The following is an 18,734-nucleotide window of genomic DNA, read 5'->3' on the forward strand; positions in this document are numbered from 1 at the left end:
TGTTCTGAATTATCTCCGTGAGGTGAGTGATGGAAGCATGCAAAAACTGGCAAAAAGAGATGAAACAAATTTGTCAGAGCTGCAGTCAGTGATGCTGGATTACAGAGGGAACAAATAACACTGCTTGCACCTTGGCCTGCATACGCATCGTTATGTTATGTATGAAAGTACAAATTAAAATACAAGTAAAAAAGAAAGGGGAAAATCCTGCCTGCCTTCACAGCACACATCAGGTTTGACTCCTCTGCTTTTCCTGAAGTGCTCTGCATCTGAGCGCTGAGATGTTCTGATACCTGCTGAATGAAAGATGACTAATAGAGATGGGAAGTGGTTTTCCTCTTTGCAGGTTTTTTGTTTGTTTGTTTGTTTTGTTCGTATCTTTCTGCCTCAAATGGCGGAGGAAGGCTTTGAAGAAAACATGTTTGTCACAGGTTTGAGCATATTTCCACTGCAGGGCTGAGAAAGCTTTGAGCCTTTGTTTGTTTGTTTCTGGAGGGAACTCTCCTGGTGAAACCAGACTTCTCAACCCCAATGTAGCAGAGGCAGAGAGCAAGCAGGCCCAAAAAAGTCCTATAAATAGAACAGCCACAGGTTTACTTCTTCTGCTATGGACAGCCAGGCAAAAATAAAGTCACACCTTGAAGAAAACACCACAACAACAGGCTTCTGCAGCTTAAGGTTCCCACGTGAGGCGAGAAAAACAGGGCTGGGCACTAGCAGGCTGGGCTCCTGCAGGCTTCTACATGCTGGCAGAGGACAGGTGGGACATGGTGCTCATCTAGACTGCTGCCATAAAAATTTATGAAGATTTGTCTGCCTGTACCCAAAACTTGTGGTTACGAGCTGGTACAGTTAAAGCAGCACAAAACCATGTGAGTGAAATCTCAGTAGAAGTCTGGTTACATGGGTTTGTGTATCTGTGTATCAGCTGCGTACCTTCCTCCTATCACGGCGGGCTGAATTCATATAAGCCCTGTTTAGATCAGATTTGGTCTAAACACAAATTTAGACACAGGTTTCTCTAAAGCCTGCTTTGAGGCTGACTGGAAGACAAAGTGCCTTGCCCATCTGAAGCTGAGTCAAATGCCCTTGTGGTGGCTCTCTTGCCAGCCCAAAACTGCAGGGTTGGGGAGCATAGGACACTTCAGTCCTTGCTGGCAAGAAGCGAGGATTGGAGAGGGCTGGGAAGTAAAAGCTGTGCTCAGCAGGTCCCTGTTTCAAAGCTGACAGCTCAGGTGAGAACCACCTGCCTTATGAAACCCCCTTTGGCGTAAAACCACATCCACAGGCTGGCTCCCAAACTCACTGCATTTCCCCTCCTCAGCTTTGTCTCAGCCACCGCAAGAGCCCTCTGCTCCCATCGAACCGAGTCAGGGTAAATGAGCCCCACCAGGGATGGGAGGATGAAATATGGCCAGAAAGAAAGATCCCAGCAGCATTTTACCCAGTGCTTCGTGGTTACTGGGTCTGCACCCATGTGGCCAAATTTGACCCTCTGGGTTGTGCTTGGCTGCGAGGGAAAATCAGGAGGGGAGGGGACATCCACGGCAGTGAGCTGTGGTCCTGCTGTGGATCTGAAGCCATCACGGTGATCAAAAATATATATTCTTAATTTTACTTGTGCAGAAGGAAAAACAGGTAGTGGGGTGGGTGGGGACAATCCAGGCCTTAATTCATCTTCCTCTTCCCGCTGCTTCCCTTCCAGGCTTGGCCCGGACCCTTCCCTTCACACGAGATGTTTTGTAACCTCTGCCCGTGTTGCACTGCGGGCAGCAACACGAACAGTCCCGTGACGACAATCGGGGTCCGATGCATGATGGTGAATGTTCAGGATGTTTCCTCAGAGTGGGTTTTGGCGTCAGGACCTCAGGCCAGATGCAAAGACATCTTTAATCAACCTGTTCTTGAGATGCTTTGGCTTATTTTTTTTTTATTGGAGAAAGAGCGGGGCAATGAAGAAACTGTGGGGCAATGGGAGGAAGCACGCGTGCCTTGGCAGATGTCTCCTCTTTTCCAGAGGGATGCGGAGTGGCAGCCCCAGGGTGTGCAAGGAGGTGCTGAAGAGAGGTGGTAACGGAGCACGGGGTGTGTGGGCGGCCAGCCACCAGCTCTGCAGGGCCGGAGGGGCGCACAGCTGCGGTGCCAAAAGTGGAAACTAAGGCATGTATTCAAATAGGCCTCGCGCAAAGGGGAACAGGATGCTCAGAGGCCAGATTCGGCTCTCAGTTCGCAGCAGGTTATGCTAAGTGTTCGCTAGGGGCAGAAGATTATCTCTGTGTTCATCTGGTGGTGCTGGCAGAAGAGTTTGGTTAACCTCAGGTTAGTGTAGCGAGAGAAACAGACGAGAGAGAGGGCAGCAAAAGAAAGCTGAGCTCAAGCATGGCCATCAGCTGAAGGCCATGCAAGGTGTTTAATCCTACGCTCCTGGTGCTGCACCACCCATCCTGCCCTGTCCTAGTGGTTTGTGGCATCTCTCCCTGTGCCTTGATCTTCACTCTTTACCCAGCTTCATTGCTCACCTCAGCTCTTCACCTGTCTTTTGTGGTAGGAGACCTCTCTTGCTGCAGAAACAGGTCGCACATCTCAGCTGTGTTTCATCACGGCTGGTGAAGTGAGGGCAGGTTTGGCTGGATGTTGGCTTGTCCTCCCAAACTGGGACTGCTGCTCAGAGGGACATTCCTCCTCGAGTCCTGCCAGAGGCAGCTTAGTGCATGCCACGCTGGGCAGGACTTGCAGGAGGATGGATGTCCACACACCCCATATGTCCCATACTGCTCTCAGACAGCTTGGGTGCAAACACAGGAGGTTTGGGTTTCCTGCAACCATGAAGTCCTCGCTGGGCACTGTGGCTACCTTGGAAGCTCATTCAAAGCGGAGGTTTCTATGATTTGCAAAGAAGATTTGCTGCAGAAGCAAGAGAAGCTGTGGTTTTCCTGTTGGTTGCTTTTCACATCATGACAGGTTTTCTTTTCCTGGGCACTGTGTACCCAAAAAAGCAGAGGGAGGCTGAGCAGCAGCAGGATGAGACCAGCACCCAGGGCTGGCTGTAGCGTTGAAGGAAATAATAGTGTTGCAACACATAGGAGCAACGCAGCCAGGTTCAGCCCAAAACTCAGGAGCAGTTAATTTTTTTAACACAAAACTCACTCACACCCTTGTGCCCACGTGCCCACAGATGTCAGATATTTGTCCAAGGAGTGCCCAGCATGTGGACACCAATACATCTGTGTCCGGGTGTGTTAGGGACATCTGTGTCCGGGTTTGTTAGGATTCCTGTCAGTGACTGGGGTCTGGATAACTCACTGTCTGGGTGCCACCAGCACGCGTTGTCTGCATTCCTCCTCCTGCTGCTCTTCCTGGGCTGCCCAGATGCCCCTTGGGTGGGACCAAGACTTAAATGTGCCTTTCCCCTGCTGGAGGGTGTCCTGGCCATTGGAGCAGACTCTGGTGGGGGCCTCTCCATGGGGACACCTCCAGCAGACCCCAGAGGACCCCAGGGGGAAGATGCTCCCTGCTCCCGCACTGCTCCAGCACAGAGCTTTTCATCTGATTTCACGGCTTGCTGTAAAATCCACAGTTCAATGCCAGGACCCCACCTCAGGAGAAGCCAGCTGGCAGCCGCAGCCATCGGGGAGACCGCAGCCTTCATGTATGGAAAGGCACGGTCCAGAAAACTGGGCTCTGTGTGTAGCTGAGCCCTCGGGAAGGGGGAAGGCCCAAAATGCTGTCTCTGTGCCAGGCTCCGCTCCTGCTGCCCGCACGGCCCCCGTGGCCAGCAGCTGCTGGCCCTGCTGAAAGCTGCTCTGGCTGCCCGCTGCCTCCACACAGCTCCTGTACCACGAGGAGGAGGAGGAGGAGGAGAAGAAGGAGGCTGAAGCAGAGCTGACGGGGAGGTAGGTGCTGTACGGAGGTATAGATGTGTGTGGGAATTCATTTTGCCAACCTAGAGCTGGGGACGACCTGCCCAAAGCCTCCCAGTAGCCCTCTCGTTTTCCTTTTTGCACCCCCCTTTCATATTCTGTACCCTGCGAGCCCAAATTTCTGCCCCGCACCTCCTCCTCCCCAGCTGTGCCGGCACCTGCTTGCAAACTTGGTCACTCCAGTGTCCCCGAGGCTTCTGGTGGCATCTGCCAGCTCCCCAGGGCTTGCCACCTCCTGCAAGCTGCCCCCCAGTGCCTGTGCCTGAGCTGAGGGAGGATCTGAAGCCCAGGTACGCGAGTGAGGGAGCAGAGGATGTGTTCAACTCGGGCACTGTGTGTTCACACTTTGGTGCTGGCCAAAGAATTCACCTTTTTGCACGTAGCTAGGTCTCCAAAAATGAGTCAAGTGAAACAGGAGACCTCTGTTTAACCCCTCGGCTGACATTTACGAAAGCATGATTTTCTTTCCATGCATGGGACTTCCCTCCCCAGCAGGTGAGCCCCCTCCTCCCACTGCACCTTGCATCTGCAGTGGCCACAGTCCAGGAGGGTGATTTTGGGGCACCTTGTGCTGGCACAACCACCCGTGCTGCCAAGTGAACGAACACTTTGCTGTCTCTGCTGGGAACTCTTCCTTTCATTTTGCTTTTTAAATATATATATTTTTTAATTTTATTTATGTATTTATTTATTTTTATGTAAGATTCATTCTCAGCCAGAGCAGGCAGAATTTCCTGCTGTGCCCCTTGTTGTGCATGCTCTGGGAAAGCACAGCCAGACTGAAACAGGAGTGTGCTCACTGTAGTTGTGGCTACGTTTGCTAGACAGACCTGTCTGAGTCCTTTCCAGACTCCTCAGTTTGCTCCTGAGTCTTCTTGTTGGTTGCATGCGTGCCCTAAAGCCTGCATGAAATTATTTCTGAAAGAATCTCTCAGAGCACCCTTGGGATCAGGAGTCTGATGGAGGGATAAAAAATGCTACTTCTAACACAGTCCTGTAACACCTGAAGATCTCTTGTATGATTTTGTTGTCACCCTCAGGCCATAGTTTGGGACCATTGACTGAAGATATACCAAAAAACAGTTTTGTATTAAGAGCATCTCTGGCTTGTGAGTGACTCCCAGATGCAGACAGGGCTGAATTTTTAACAGGGTGAGTAATGCAATTGCCATTTGCTGTCACAGATATCTAGAGAGGCTCAAGACAAATGCTTTATTTCTCTATGTAATCTTCATCCTTTTGTGCAATGGGAGAATAAAAAGGTGTGCTTCAGACAAAGCTTAAGACTGAGAAGTCAAAGGAAATCATGTCAGGAGCACACTCATATTGTAGAACTGCATGCATTGCTGGGAAGCGCATTAAATGTCAACCTCCTGTGGTATATGTGGTCAATTGTCTGATGGCTTATCAGAATACCCATTCATATTTCAAAAGAAAAAGAAAACCCCAAAACATTGTGCATTTTTTTTTCATCGTATAATCATAGCATAATCTCATTTTGCTGTCCTGAACTGTAGATCCGTTTTACTGCGTTTCAGTGGAGAATTTCTGGTGTAATTTTCTCTTTTTAATTTTCCAAAACTGGAGACTTAGGGAAATAAAGTGAGATACAGCAGGGATAAATGGGGGTTCTTCTGCTCTGTCATTGGAGCCCATTTCTGATAAGAGCCCTAAGCATTCAGAAAGACAAGCTCTCTTTGCCTCAGCTTATGACAACCACTGTTGGCTAAGCGAGGTGCGAGGCTCTCTTGGCACTGCCTGCCACCACCTGCACTCTGGGCCCTTCTTCAAGAAAAGCTCACGCTGGGAAGGTTTTTTGAGTTTGGCATCATTGGCCTTGCACATGTTTGGTAGAATAAAGATGAAACAGGCAGAACAGCACTTTGGGTAAATGAAGGACAGGCTTCATTTCCAAGGCAATCTTTTTCATTATCAACATTCAGTGTTTGAGACAAATCTGAGAACTTCCTTTTTCTTCAAAGATTGCTTAAAGCATTGTGTCTCAACTCAGTTTCCAGATTTCTCAGATGTCCTTCGCTCTCCTCAAGAAATGTGGACAGCTTACTATAACCCCTGTCTTTTGCTGGTTGTGTTGGAGAAGTTGGTCTTGTGTTTGGTCTTACTCAGAAAGACACGTTCACACCTAGTGACTGCAAAATGTGAACTAAGCTTTTAACTTTTTACTCTGCTGCCTATAAGCCTGTAAGAGGGGAGGTATGGAATCGCAATGGTTCTTGGAATTATTGGAGTGTATCAGAAAGGAGTCAGACAGCAAAAAAAAAATCTGGGTCGTAAAAAGAAAAATAGATTTTACCTATGCAGTGTCAAAAAAATCATCTGTTTTGTCCCACTCATTCAAAACCCAGTAGAAACCCTCTCGTGCTTTGGGCAAACTAAGAAAACAGGAAACTGCAGTTTGGCAGCGAGAAGGAAACCTGCCCCAATCATCTACGTACTGGAAAGACACCCCTCATCCTCCTCAACCCAACTTCTTGTTGGTCTCACCTTCCTTCTTGCTCAATATGCGTCTGGTTAATATTCACACCTTCCAGGAATAACAGAAGGCTTGAAGGCATGCAAGATCAGGAGCGGGTTTAATGATGGTGAGCACTGGTCCCTGCAGGCTGTGTTCCTGCTGTGGCCATCCCTCTCCCCAGCAAGCTCTGCAGCAGGGCTGCTCTCGTTTGCAGCAGTGTGGATGGTGGGGGAGCCTCGTTTGGGCAGCAGATCCCTGGTGGTCTTCTGATGTTGAAAATAAATTCCCAAGAGCCTGCTCCTGTGGGCAGCAGCTGTGCCCCAATACCCTTGACCAGAAAGCTTTGAAAGCCCCTTCTGATGCCAGTACAAAGTCTGAATGTAGCACAAATGCCTGTAAGTGTCTTTATTCTGCAAAGTCAAAGCCTTTTAGCTTTACTACCACTGTTCTTAACTCAGCTGTGGGCTTATTCCAGTGCAACTGCCATGTCCTTGGTGCCTGGTGCTCCGTCTCACCACCACCCTCTGAGCAGGCTGAGCTAACCATGAGGTTTTCAAAACACTTTTTGTATCTTGCACATTTCCTGCAAGAGGTGGCAGAAAATGTGTTTCCTGAGATGAAGTAAGCAAAAAAAGAATAGCTACAAAAACCAGACCAAAAGAAACTAAAAAAAAAAAAAAAAAAAAAAAAAAAAAGACAAGAAAAACTATAAAGCTGCTCAGTAGCTTCCTGTTTATCAAAAGCTCAGATACAGATTTATCTGTGACATTACTGAGCCCTCATCACACCTTTCCGTGGGCAGCAGCCTGAGCACAGGCTCTCAGCCTCTCATCTCGTCCTCGGGGAGGGCAGGGGGAGATCAGAGAGATAGAACCACACCATGTGTGCCCCTCCTTGGACATGGGAGCCTCCCCCACCTCTTGGGGCAACCCCTGCTGGTGCCCAGTCACCTTCACAGTAAAGAAGCGTTTCCTGATGTTCATATCCGACCTCCTCTGCTTCAGCTTGTGCCTGTTGCCTCTTGTCTTGTCACTGGGCACTACTGAAAAGGGTCTGGCTCCATCCGCTTTGCACCTGCCCTTCAGGGATTTCAATACATTGTTGAGATCCCCGTGAACCTTCTCTCTTCCAGGATGAAGAATCGCAGCTCTTTTTTTTTTTTTTTGGCCAGGTTACCTTGCTAGGTCATATCCAACTTGGTATCTACCAGGACCCCCACGTCCTTTTCTGCCAAGCTGCTTTCAAGCTGGGTGGCCCCAGCATGGACAGGTACATGGGATTGTTCCTCCCCATGTGCAGGATTTGGCACTTGTCCTTTTTGAATCTTGTGAGATTCCTGTCAGCCTATTCCCCAGCCTGTCCAGGTCCCTCTGGATGGCAGCATGACCATCTAGTGTTATCAGCCACTTCTCCTGGCTTTGTATCACCAGCAAACTTGCTGAAGGTGCACCCTGATCCATCATCCAGACCACTGAGGAAGATCCTTAACAAGATTGGACCCAGTATGAACCCCTGGGGTACTCTCTTCCCCTGCAGGAGTCAACATGTCCATTAATGCTCTGGATGAAGGACCACTGCAGGTTTTCATCATTTTATTTCTGCATGCCGCCACCTTAGGAGGGGGTGCAAAGACACAGAGGGACAGGATGGCCACTTGAAGTAACCTTGATGAACTAAAAAGCCTGTGAGCAATGGGCTGCACTTCAGGGAAGAGAAACAGTGCAAGCCCAGTTCTGCATTAGGACAGGTTCAGCCAAGGCCACAGGATGAAGAAGGCAGCAGTTCTGGAGAAAAGGACTCAGGGCTGGCATCCAGCAAAGGAAGCATGAATCAGCAGTGCTACGTGACTGCAGAAGTTGACAGCTTCCCTAGGGAGGGGGCTTCTCCACTCTGCTTCACTGCGGTCAGTCTTCAGCTGGGGCTCTGTGTCAGGTTTCGGGCACCGTGATGGAAAAAGATTAAGGACAGCCAGGCAGCTGCCAGAGGAGAACAGTGGCTACAATTAACGATTTAGAAAGCATGACCTAAAAGGAAAAAAAAAAAAAAAAAAAAAAAAAAAAAAGATGGAATATGAGCTATTTAGCTTAAAAAAGAACAAGACCTTTGAATATTGTAAAGCAGCTGGAAGAAAGCAGCAACTGATCTTCTACAGAAAGGACAAATAACTGACTTAAATCACAAATCCTTTTGGATTGTAGGAGCAGGCTTAGCAACTCTGTGGCAGGACGGACAGTGGGACATGGCTCTGCCTTCCAGCCAGGGACTGGGCTCAGACTTCTGCCATCTCTTTAACTTATCCTTGCTTGCGTCCTTCTCAGTTCTCCACCCTGAGGCAAAGCAGAGGGTGCAGATGTGAGAGGTGCCCATGTGCTGGCATTCCAAAGGTGCAGGACAGCAAGGGATTAAAAACCTGAGTGAGAAAAAAACAAAACAAAACAAAACAAACAGGGTGAGAAAGGAGCATCAGCAAAGGGATGAGCAGAGAAGGGTCTCGTTCTTGGGGATCCTCTGTGCAAGTGATGTATTTGTTTGCTTCTTTCTGTCCTGCAGTGCCCCTGCTGCAAAACATGATTGAGAAAATCCCACTCCCTGCTCGCATTGTTATGAATGAGCTGCTTGTCCTGGAAATTTTGCAACACGCTGATTTCTGTTCTGGTGAAACAGAGCAGTTGTGCAAGGCTGCAGCTGTCAATGCTGGAATCTGTGTGGCTTTGGTGCCAGCAGAGGAAGGCAGAGTGTGGAGCAGAGGGAGGTGGTCCAGACCCCACAGAGCACCTCCAGCTGCTTCTCCTGAACAAACTCAGCAACAGTTTTTGGAGGACTCCCCAGCTTCCAGCTTCTTTCTCTGCACCGAGCATCTGCTTCAGGAGAGGTGGGCAGAACAATGCCAAATACACCCTTCTATGAGTCGGAAACCATGAACGCTTTTTTACTGTAATATGAGTCAATACTTTTGCTGACCAAGCTGAAAAAAAATAATAAAATTCTATCTTCTATCAGCAAAACCAATGCATCTTAGTTCTACCGGAAATTTTTTTGAAGTTGTAGTGCCCGTGTGCTTTTGAGGAAGAAGGTTTGGAAGAAGAGGTTATTTATGTATATTAAGAACCCACTATATTTGAAAGTGGCACATTCAGAAAATGAAAAGTTGCAACATTTTAGCCGCAACTTGTCAACATAAAATATTGTGACAGTTCTTCATAATTTTTTCTCTATTTTGGAGGCAGAAATCCCCCCGGAACAACTTGGCACTTTCAGGGGCATTTTAACCAACCTAAATATACCTTCTTGCTGACAACAACAACAAAAAAAAATAATTCCAAAAAACCTCTTCCACCTTAGCACACACAGATATAAATATGCTCTCCCTATTTTAAGAACGAGAAAGAAGCCACTCTGCCATATGGCGTATTGACATGTGTCTGTACCTCCACAATGGCGATGGGCTGACTAAACAATGTTGTGATACCATAAAAGCTGGTCAAAGAAATTTTAGAAAGCGGGCATTCTTTTCTTGCAGCGCTGGATGCACAGGGGATCTCTCCAGCTAGTGTGCGTGCTGAGTTCCTCAACTACCAAGGGTATATGCAGTCAAAATACATATATTCAGTAGGCTTCCAATGAATAATTAACATATTCATGTTGTTTCCTGGAATTCATTAAAATATGCAAATGTCCTTGATGCATTCTCATTTGTTTCTATTGGTGGTCTTCTGCAGTCTTCTGGCAGTCACTGATTGTCTTCCTCACCGTGTTCATTGGCTGAACCCAATTCTTGAGCATGCTCAGACCATCTCTTTCTTTCTTATCTTACTGTTTCAACATGCATACTGAGCTTAGTTGGTTACACATCCAAGGACGTATGCATAGCATGAGTTCCTCACCTAATCTTCTGACACATTGTCCAGACCTGGGTCCTCTTGCCCTCACTTTGAGATACAATTCTGTATTTTCTTACAGATGAGACTGGCTAAGTAATACAAACCTTCTAAACTTCCTTCATCGTAACTAAACATAGTAAAAGTTAGACCTATCTGCTCATAAAGCATTTCAAATTTTGCTCCATCACTCTATCAAAAGGAGGACGGAGGAAACCTTATGTCCTTTTGGTTCAGTATCAGCAGTCCCAGTTTTGTTCCCTCTTTTGCTCTATCACCTTTTCAACTCCTCTTTTGATACATCAGAGAAAGCCCTCAGCCACATTACAAGCTGTAAAGCGAGAGCAGATTTAAGAGGGAAAGGCCTCATTTTGACTAAGAAGCTGCTCTCATTTTGCTGTTGAACAAAGGCAGAGGAAACTGCTCTTCTCGGGTACGAGCGCCCAGCGTTGCAACGGGTGGAAGCAGGGCACCACGTTGAGACCAACCTGCCCCTCACCTTCCAGCCGGCTGCTGCCATAGCGAGCAGGTCCGTGAAATACTTCAGACATTTTATTCTCTTGGGAAATATACCACCAGGCAGCATGAATGGGTTTTCCCACCTTTTCTTATCTGCAGTCACACCAACACCGAGCACGTGTGGTGGGAAGGGGCCTGGCACCAGCCCCGTCAAAGGGCCGGACCCACACCCCTCAGGCTATAGCACAGTTTTGCTGGTGGCATCTTCTGTCACAACCACAGTTTCCTCTCTGTGTTTGAGCTCAAGTAATCTAAATCATCTGTAGGAGGAAGGAGAGGTTTCCACAAGAGCAGGCATAGCAGCTTTGCAGACGTTAAGCTGGCCATTGCCCCAAGGCCGAGGAGCTGCTGTGGTGCCATGGGTGAAGTAAACCCTCTGAGACTGCTGTCAGGGGCTGGACACGTGTGAATCTGGTCATTTGCAGGAGATGAGGGCTTGGCCATGTTGTTTGTTTCATGGCAAGATGCACTTTGGTTGTGGCATTTTTCCTTTTAAAGCAGGGCTGTGGCGGAGCCTCTCGGCCTGCGGGGCTGTGAGTGGTTGGGAGTGTGGGCCTCCACGTCACTGTCATGTGGTGGTGACTTTTGGGCTGACCAATTCTTGGATAGGCAAAGTGCTGCATGTTTTTTTTTCCCACTCTGAAGGGAGAATGAAAGAAGATAAAGCAGCAGAAACCGTAACGTCACCCAGGGTGTGTTACACACACACCAGCGCTGTTGCAGTGGTGACAGCAGCAGGTGACAGCTAAGGGGAAGCATGACCTGCCTGGCACCCAGCCCTGGGGTGTGAGCTTCCCCAGCCCCCATGTTGAAAACTTGACCCCCAGCACCCAAGCAGGAGAGGACAAGCTGGGAGGCTCATCCCACAGTGATATTTTCCATGCATTTTTAGCCTGGCTGGTAGCTGAGGAGCCAGTGCACAGCCAGGAGCCAGGACCCGCACTGGTGAACACGCTGGTAGTTATTTATCTGCTCTGCCTTCAAGCCCAGCTGTGCTGTCTGCCCTTGCTCCTTCCAGGTGGCGTGTTCCCCTGGATGCCTCTGGTTCCTCCCTGTCCCCCAAAGCAGGCATCTGCCATTGGTTTCCATAATTGTTATTATCGTCCTTTGTGCCACAGTCCCCAAAAGCCACCCCTCTGCTAGAGGCTGCCACTTCGCACCCGCCTGTGGGGATAACAACCTTCCAAACCCACATTTGTTGCTTTCTAAACTCATCTTTGTTCCCTTCCTTTTGCTGCCTTGGAGAAATCAGACACTGTCTCACATCTGATAAATCTTCTTTCTTTGTTGAGACAAGCCTGAAGGGCCAGCTGTGGGTCAGGAATATCACCCAGCCAGAAGCAGCACAGGTACACAAACCTTTCTGAAAGCCAGGCAGAAATGTGAATATCATTTGAAACACAGCAAGGCTCTCTGGTCTGCCAGAAGACTTCCTCCCACCACTCCAGTCACCAGCCCCCTCCACCCATCATTTATCCTTTTCACTCTAGTTGAAGATCTTTCCCTTGTCTTCAAGGTCCTGCATGTTCCCCTCTGCACCGTGCGTGCAGCATCTCCTCTGATGTTTCCCTGCTGTCCCACCACATTTTGTCTGGCCACCTAGAATCAAGACCAGAGGAAATACAGCACTGAAAGATTTCCCAATTAAAAATACACAACTTGAATGAATGGAAATCTTTTTGCATTCAAGAGAAAATACCTCAAGAAAAATTATAGTAGTCTTTTTTTTTTTTTTTTTTTTCTAGGAAATGTATAAACGTTTTTAAATGCAGGCATGTCTCTAACAGAAGCTTTCATTCTTTTATTGGCTTCATGTCAAATCACCATTTATTTTTTGTATGTGTTAATAACTTACCATCCAAACTAATGCAAAAAGCATCCAATGGAAGAAGTGGCACCTTTAGCCGGCTGATGTTTTGATCATAAGAAGTAGTGAAAATTGACTTTAGTGATCTTTAAAACCACAAAAGGAAATGTAACAGAGTTACATTGTGTTGTATCATTGCCTGTAACGGTGGGACGTACTATTGACATATTATTAATCACATAATTAAAATATAAAGAATATAGAGAAGAAAATAAAATCAAGTTCTACTAAAACAACATTGCAGAAATTAAGTCTGCAACAAATGAATATATAAATAGATAGGAGGCAGTGCTGACTCTTAAGCAATAGGACAAGCTGGGTGCTTGGAGGCAGAGTGATGCCATGGTGGTTTGCAGCACTGTGAGCATCCCATGGGACCATCCTGTTCTTTCTGACTGTGCTACTGACTCATGCCAGGTCCTTTGCTAGGCTGCTACTTTCATTTCCCATCCCATTTTCTCACTTTTCATTCATCCGTCTGTGGAATTTAGCTGTGCTCTTCTTTGGGACTGCCTTTCACTATCCATTTACACAACAGCCCTCAGGCTGGAAAGCTACGAGGTGCTGGAGCTGCTAACTGGTACTGAAGAATGGGTTAATAACTTTAATGACTGACATGCTCTGGGTCTGCCACGTGTTTGAGGCTCTTGGGTTCTCTGTGCTCCTGTAAGTCAGGGAAATGGTGCTTACCCATTGCTAAGATTAATGATGAAAAGTATATAATTTGCCTGACTTATAAAGCACTATCATTAATTTACAGCAATACATGAAACAACAACAACAACAAAAAGATTTCAGGAGATTGTGTAAAATAAAAAATTTCAAGCCTGTTCTTGTTCTGCTATTTTTTTCCTTGACCATGTGTCCTGAATGCACTAAAATATACTTTAAGGAACACCAAGGAAGCAAAGAAACTCTAAGATATCTCCACTTGAACACAAGGTGCGAAAAAATGATTGCAAAGATGTAGCTGTGAGTTCTCATTTTGCTCAGAGAGTTAGTACATTACTAATAGAAAAGGACTTAGGCAGGCTTCAGTATGCGGGTTGTTATCAGCTGAAAGAAAAGAAAAACTAAAATATGCTTCTTGGAAATCAAATATCAGCTTCTGTAAAATGCTGCAGAGCTGTCAAGTTTAATGGATCTATACTAATTTCTTCAGGTCTAGCACTACTTGTGTCTAGCATTACATGTTCTCTGATGGACACACCTCAACTTTGATGTTTTTCATTTAAATTAGAGGTGGCTGTGAGACAGGGGATTTTTGCAAACTTGCATGAAAAGGTAAGCACCTCTTATTGTGCTCGTACGGTCTTCAAAAAGAGCTGTAGTTGATTTTTGTTTCACAGAGTGTAATTTTAAGCCTTCTCATCTCTTTTCCTGTTTACTGCAGCTCCAAACCCTTCTCTGTGTCTCAAAACCTTATCTGTTAACTGGCAGCTGCCCATCCAACACCTGCTATCACCAAAACCACCAGCGATGGACTAAACGTCCTGGGAACTCACAAGCCTGAGAGAGGACAAGGACACGGCAGAAGGGGACCAGGGGCGACTGAGAGCGTGAAGACTTCTTGCTGCTCTGGATTGAAACCATAAACATTTAATCTGCTGCTCTTGAAAGTATCAGGTGAGCTGTGGTAAGCAGGGGAAGGGAGCCTGCGGTGGTTGTACCTCTCTTGATACCCACTGGAAAGCTTCTTTTTTGGTTTGACCCTTTTGGCCAACTGATGCAGGGAGGGGAGAAAGTGGGAAGAGCTGTCCTGGTCAAGAGAATCAAAGGCAGTGGCCTTGTGAAGTCTGAAGCAGAGCATCACCAGGCTCTGTTCAGACAAGTGGAATCACTTCTGAATTCTGCCAAAATCGGACTTAATATATTTATATATCTGTACCTATCTGTCTACTTATAACAGTACTATCGACTTATAATGTTGAGATTTTGGTATGTAGATAGATCTATCTACATACCAGGTGAACATACATGTAGCTATATATTTGTATATCTCTACATCTATATATCTCTATGTGACCATATATATATGCATATATATGTGTGTATATATATATATATATATATATACTTATAACACGGAATTCATTACATTTTGATAATTTCTGACTTTTGCTTGTTGAACCTTTGGACTGCTCTTACTGGGTCCCTGACAGGCACCTAAGAAGCATAACCATTGCTGTGGTGGTCACAGTCACAGCATGTCAGGGTTGCCCAAGAACAGGGATGAATAGCATTAACAATAAATATTTCTGATGAATGGCATAAACAGCCATTATCTGGTGACTCAAAATCTCAACATTTATGTGTGAAATCCAAGCTGAAATTAATAATACAGATGATCTACCTGAAAGCTGAATATAGGAAAGAATTACACTGTCTAGGTAGATTGCAGCCCTGCCTTTTTGTGCTTTCTCATTATTCCTGAGCAAGGAGCTCTGCAGGGCTGGGTGCTGTATTTTGTAACAATTCATGTGCTGATTGACTTTGGTTGAAGCACGCCTGGTGCCCCCAAAAAGCTGAGGCAGGTCATTGAGGCACCAGCAGCATCCGCACCGGGAGCAGAGCACAAGTACCAACTGCATCCCTCGCTGTGCCACACGTGCAGATGCTCCTGTTTCCCTGCAGCACGTATGCTGCATTTATTGAATTAATCACTCTAATTGGTATTATTGCTGCTGTAACAAAGTTGATTACTCCATGTGATATTTCTCCACATCAGTCTGTTTGAAGCTCTTTTGAAGTACGATCTACCTGCATGCCAGCACAGCGTAGGTGAAATGCACAATACACATGCAAATGTCCTAGCAGTGACAAGCCAAACTCATCTGAAACAGTGCCTTTTGAAAGAACTGTACTTCTTAAAATGTGAATGCTTTACTCTACCAACCAGGTCCTTTTTATGGTGGTCAGGAGTTGGCATCTGAAACAAAAACACAAACGGTGGGTAAAGCACTGACTCACTTTTGGAGAGCACGTAAGATGAATTTAAAGCTGTATTCATTGCAATTCTTCAGAAATGACAAAGCAAGGAACACCCTTTCACCCTCCCACCCTTTCACCCTCACAAATTATTTTGGTGTTTTTTAAACTCAAGAACTGAAGTTGGCCGAAAGAGGCAGGAATGACAAACTGAAGAAGCCACCAGGGAGATCCCTGTAATGACCCTTTATCTCTTGCTCTCTCCTGCACAGGAGTCCGAGATGAATCCCACAAGCCATTTTGTTGAAACAACAGAGTACGCCTATGGATACGATGAAAACACTGCTCCATGCAATGAAGGAAACAGCTTTCACAGGTTTAAGTCCCTCCTCCTGCCCATCCTTTACTGCCTCGTGTTTGTCTTCTGCCTTCTGGGAAACTCCTTGGTGCTTTGGGTTCTCCTGACCAGGAAGAAGCTGATGACGATGACTGATGTCTGCCTGCTGAACCTCGCAGCCTCTGATCTCCTCTTCGTTGTGCCTCTCCCTTTCCAAGCCCACTACGCTGCAGAGCAGTGGGTTTTTGGCAACGCTATGTGCAAGATAATGGCTGGCATTTATTACACAGGTTTTTACAGCAGTATTTTCTTTATAACCCTCATGAGCATAGACAGGTACATAGCAATTGTCCATGCCGTCTATGCCATGAAGATTCGGACGACCTCCTGTGGCATAATTATCAGTTTAATCCTGTGGCTGGTGGCTGGCTTGGCTTCTGTGCCCAACATCGTGTTCAACCAGCAGCTGGAAATCGAGCAGTCTATGCAGTGTGTCCCCACGTACCCCCCTGGCAGCAACACCTGGAAGGTTGCATCTCAGTTTGCAGCCAATATCTTGGGCCTCTTGATTCCCCTCAGCATCCTCATTTGCTGCTACGCCCAGATACTGAAAAACCTGCAAAAGTGCAAAAATCGGAACAAGATCAAGGCAATCAAGATGATTTTCATCATCGTCATTGTTTTCTTCCTCTTCTGGACCCCCTTCAATGTTGTGCTGTTCCTGGACACCCTGCAGAGCCTGCACATCATCAATGACTGCCAGGCCAGCAACCGGATTGCCCTGGCCCTGCAGCTGACGGAAACCATTTCCTTCATCCACTGCTGCCTCAACCCCGTGATCTACGCCTTTGCTGGGGTGATGTTCAAAGCCCACCTGAAAGGACTGCTTCAGTCCTGTGTCCGTGTCTTCTGGAGCCCTGCCAGGGGTCCTGGGGCCACTCAGTCATCTTCAGTGCCCAGCCAGCTCTCTGCCTGCTCCGACAGCGCAGTGATGCTCTGAGCCCACCCGAGATCCCTTTCCCCCAAGCACCGCACAGCCCCTGGGGCTGCACCACGTGTGCAGTGTCCCCCCAGGGTGACCCATGTGCCTGTGCTGCCTTTTGGGATGTGCTGCCCGATACGGCACAATAAGCAGCAATGTGAGCTTTCAAAGAGCACCAGTGTGTTTGTAAAATGGTGATCCTACACGCTTGTCACGTGGTGATCTTTAATTAGATCACTTTTAATACATTTCAGCAAACAGGATGCTTCCTCTCCTACTTGTTTTCTCCCTTGTTGAAAGCATTGCTCCTGCCTCACTCCCAGCTATGCTCTGCTTTGCAGAAGCTGCTCCCTGCATGAAGCCCTGAGTCCCTGGGGCAGTCCCAACTGGCCCTGAGTCCCAAATCCCTTGGAGAAGGGGACAGGTATGGGATGGATTCACATTGCAAAGAGGGGCTGGCGATGGTCCCCCCTTTGCCTCCACTCCCAGATGGAGAGGCCTTCTTGTGTGGGGGTCCATCAGGTTGCTGAGGGACGCTGGGGCATCTGCTGCCACCCATAGCAGCCCTTGGTGGCCACGTCTTCAAGAACAGCAGAGCAGCACCTCCAGGTGCCCCCTGTATCTGCCACACAGAGAGGCACAAACACTTGCGTAAGGTCCATCGAAGCAGCCTCACTATCTGTGTCCCCTCTGGAGGCGTGGGCCCTCCAACCCTGTGCCCCAGCATTTGCTGTTCAGTGTAAATATCACAAAATGGAACATAGCACATAGGCTCTATCGCTCTTTTTTCCCCTCATACATTTTTTTCTGCCATTTTAGAAACGTTTCCTTTGAATACAGGTATTAATCGCATTTTTGTATTTCTCAGCTCCTGAAAGGTTTTCTAATGACTCCCAAGCTTAGATGAAGCTAATGAAAGGATCCTTTTACTGTTGTTTTTTTTTTGAACCAGTACCCTGTAAAATACATCTAATGGAATTCAGAGGTGTCCTGCAGCTTTTCAGCAAAAGAAGTGATGTCTCCAGCTCTCTGCTAAGGAAGATTTACTCTCAAAATCCCAATAAAAGTTCACTGTGGAAAAAACAGCATTTATGTTGAGGTCATTTTTCTGTAAATAAAAATGTTAAAGTTAACCAAGAAGGCATCTGAAACTGTGGGAAAAACACAGCCTGGCTATTGTTAAAGACTGAATTTTCTAAGCTACTAAAATATATATTCTGTTTATTCAATTATAGCTTTCCTTCTGAAAATGGAATTCATTTTTTTATGTTTCCTAAGAATTTAAAATGCATATCTAACTTGAGTGTCAGAAGATTTTTGCCATTAGTTACTAAGTGTAGAAAATACTCCTTTCATTTACGTTAGACAGTACAATTAACTTTTCTAGATTTTATTCCTCAATGGGTAAGGAAAGCACTACAGCTTAATTATCATATTTTTACTTCTCAGAAGACTTCTAGGTATTTAGAAACAAAGCCCTCTGTCGATGTAATTCTTTGGGTTTCTTTGTACTGTGATGGCACTTTGATGATTGAAAAGATACGTGGGCTAGCAGCAGGTCAGATGCCTTTCCCCTGTGGCTAGAATTTTGCAGTTTGGGTGAAAGTATTTCTGTTTAAAATGCTCAGTGACATTTGCTATCTTACCCATAGATGTTTTAGACAAAATGGAAGAAATAAAAGGTTTTATATATATATATATATGTATATATATATTTTTTTCTTACATAACATTCTTTTGTTATTTTGTATTTTGATAAAAGGTGAAGAAGGAATTTTTTTTTCTGAGCAGCACTCAAATAATGACACTTTCCCATGCAGCTTAAAT

General features: G+C 46.4%; 1 protein-coding gene across 6 annotated transcripts; it reads left to right on the forward strand.

Annotated features, from left to right (window-relative positions):
- Positions 1-3,324: 3,324 nt before the first annotated feature.
- Positions 3,325-17,992, forward strand: LOC101800940 (C-C chemokine receptor type 8). 6 transcript variants are annotated; one of them, XM_072033397.1, is made up of 5 exons: positions 3,325-3,893; positions 4,961-5,072; positions 8,947-9,268; positions 14,054-14,286; positions 15,861-17,992. In XM_072033397.1, the coding sequence occupies exon 5, from the start codon at positions 15,870-15,872 to the stop codon at positions 16,923-16,925; it is 1,056 nt and encodes a 351-aa protein (XP_071889498.1). In that variant the 5' UTR covers positions 3,325-3,893; positions 4,961-5,072; positions 8,947-9,268; positions 14,054-14,286; positions 15,861-15,869; the 3' UTR covers positions 16,926-17,992. The 6 variants fall into 6 exon arrangements, with proteins under 6 accessions (XP_071889498.1, XP_027305970.3, XP_005016702.3 ...); XM_027450169.3 differs by lacking the exon at positions 8,947-9,268 and adding an exon at positions 13,901-13,944; XM_005016645.6 differs by lacking the exon at positions 8,947-9,268.
- The last annotated feature ends 742 nt before the right edge of the window (positions 17,993-18,734 follow it).

This window comes from Anas platyrhynchos, chromosome 2 (assembly GCF_047663525.1).
Source record: "Anas platyrhynchos isolate ZD024472 breed Pekin duck chromosome 2, IASCAAS_PekinDuck_T2T, whole genome shotgun sequence".
In the NCBI taxonomy this organism is placed as follows: domain Eukaryota; kingdom Metazoa; phylum Chordata; class Aves; order Anseriformes; family Anatidae; genus Anas; species Anas platyrhynchos.

Coding starts and splice junctions, on each gene's coding strand:
- LOC101800940 (XM_072033397.1), top strand. CDS start 15,870: ATGAATCCCACAAGCCATTTTGTTGAAACAACAGAGTACGCCTATGGA.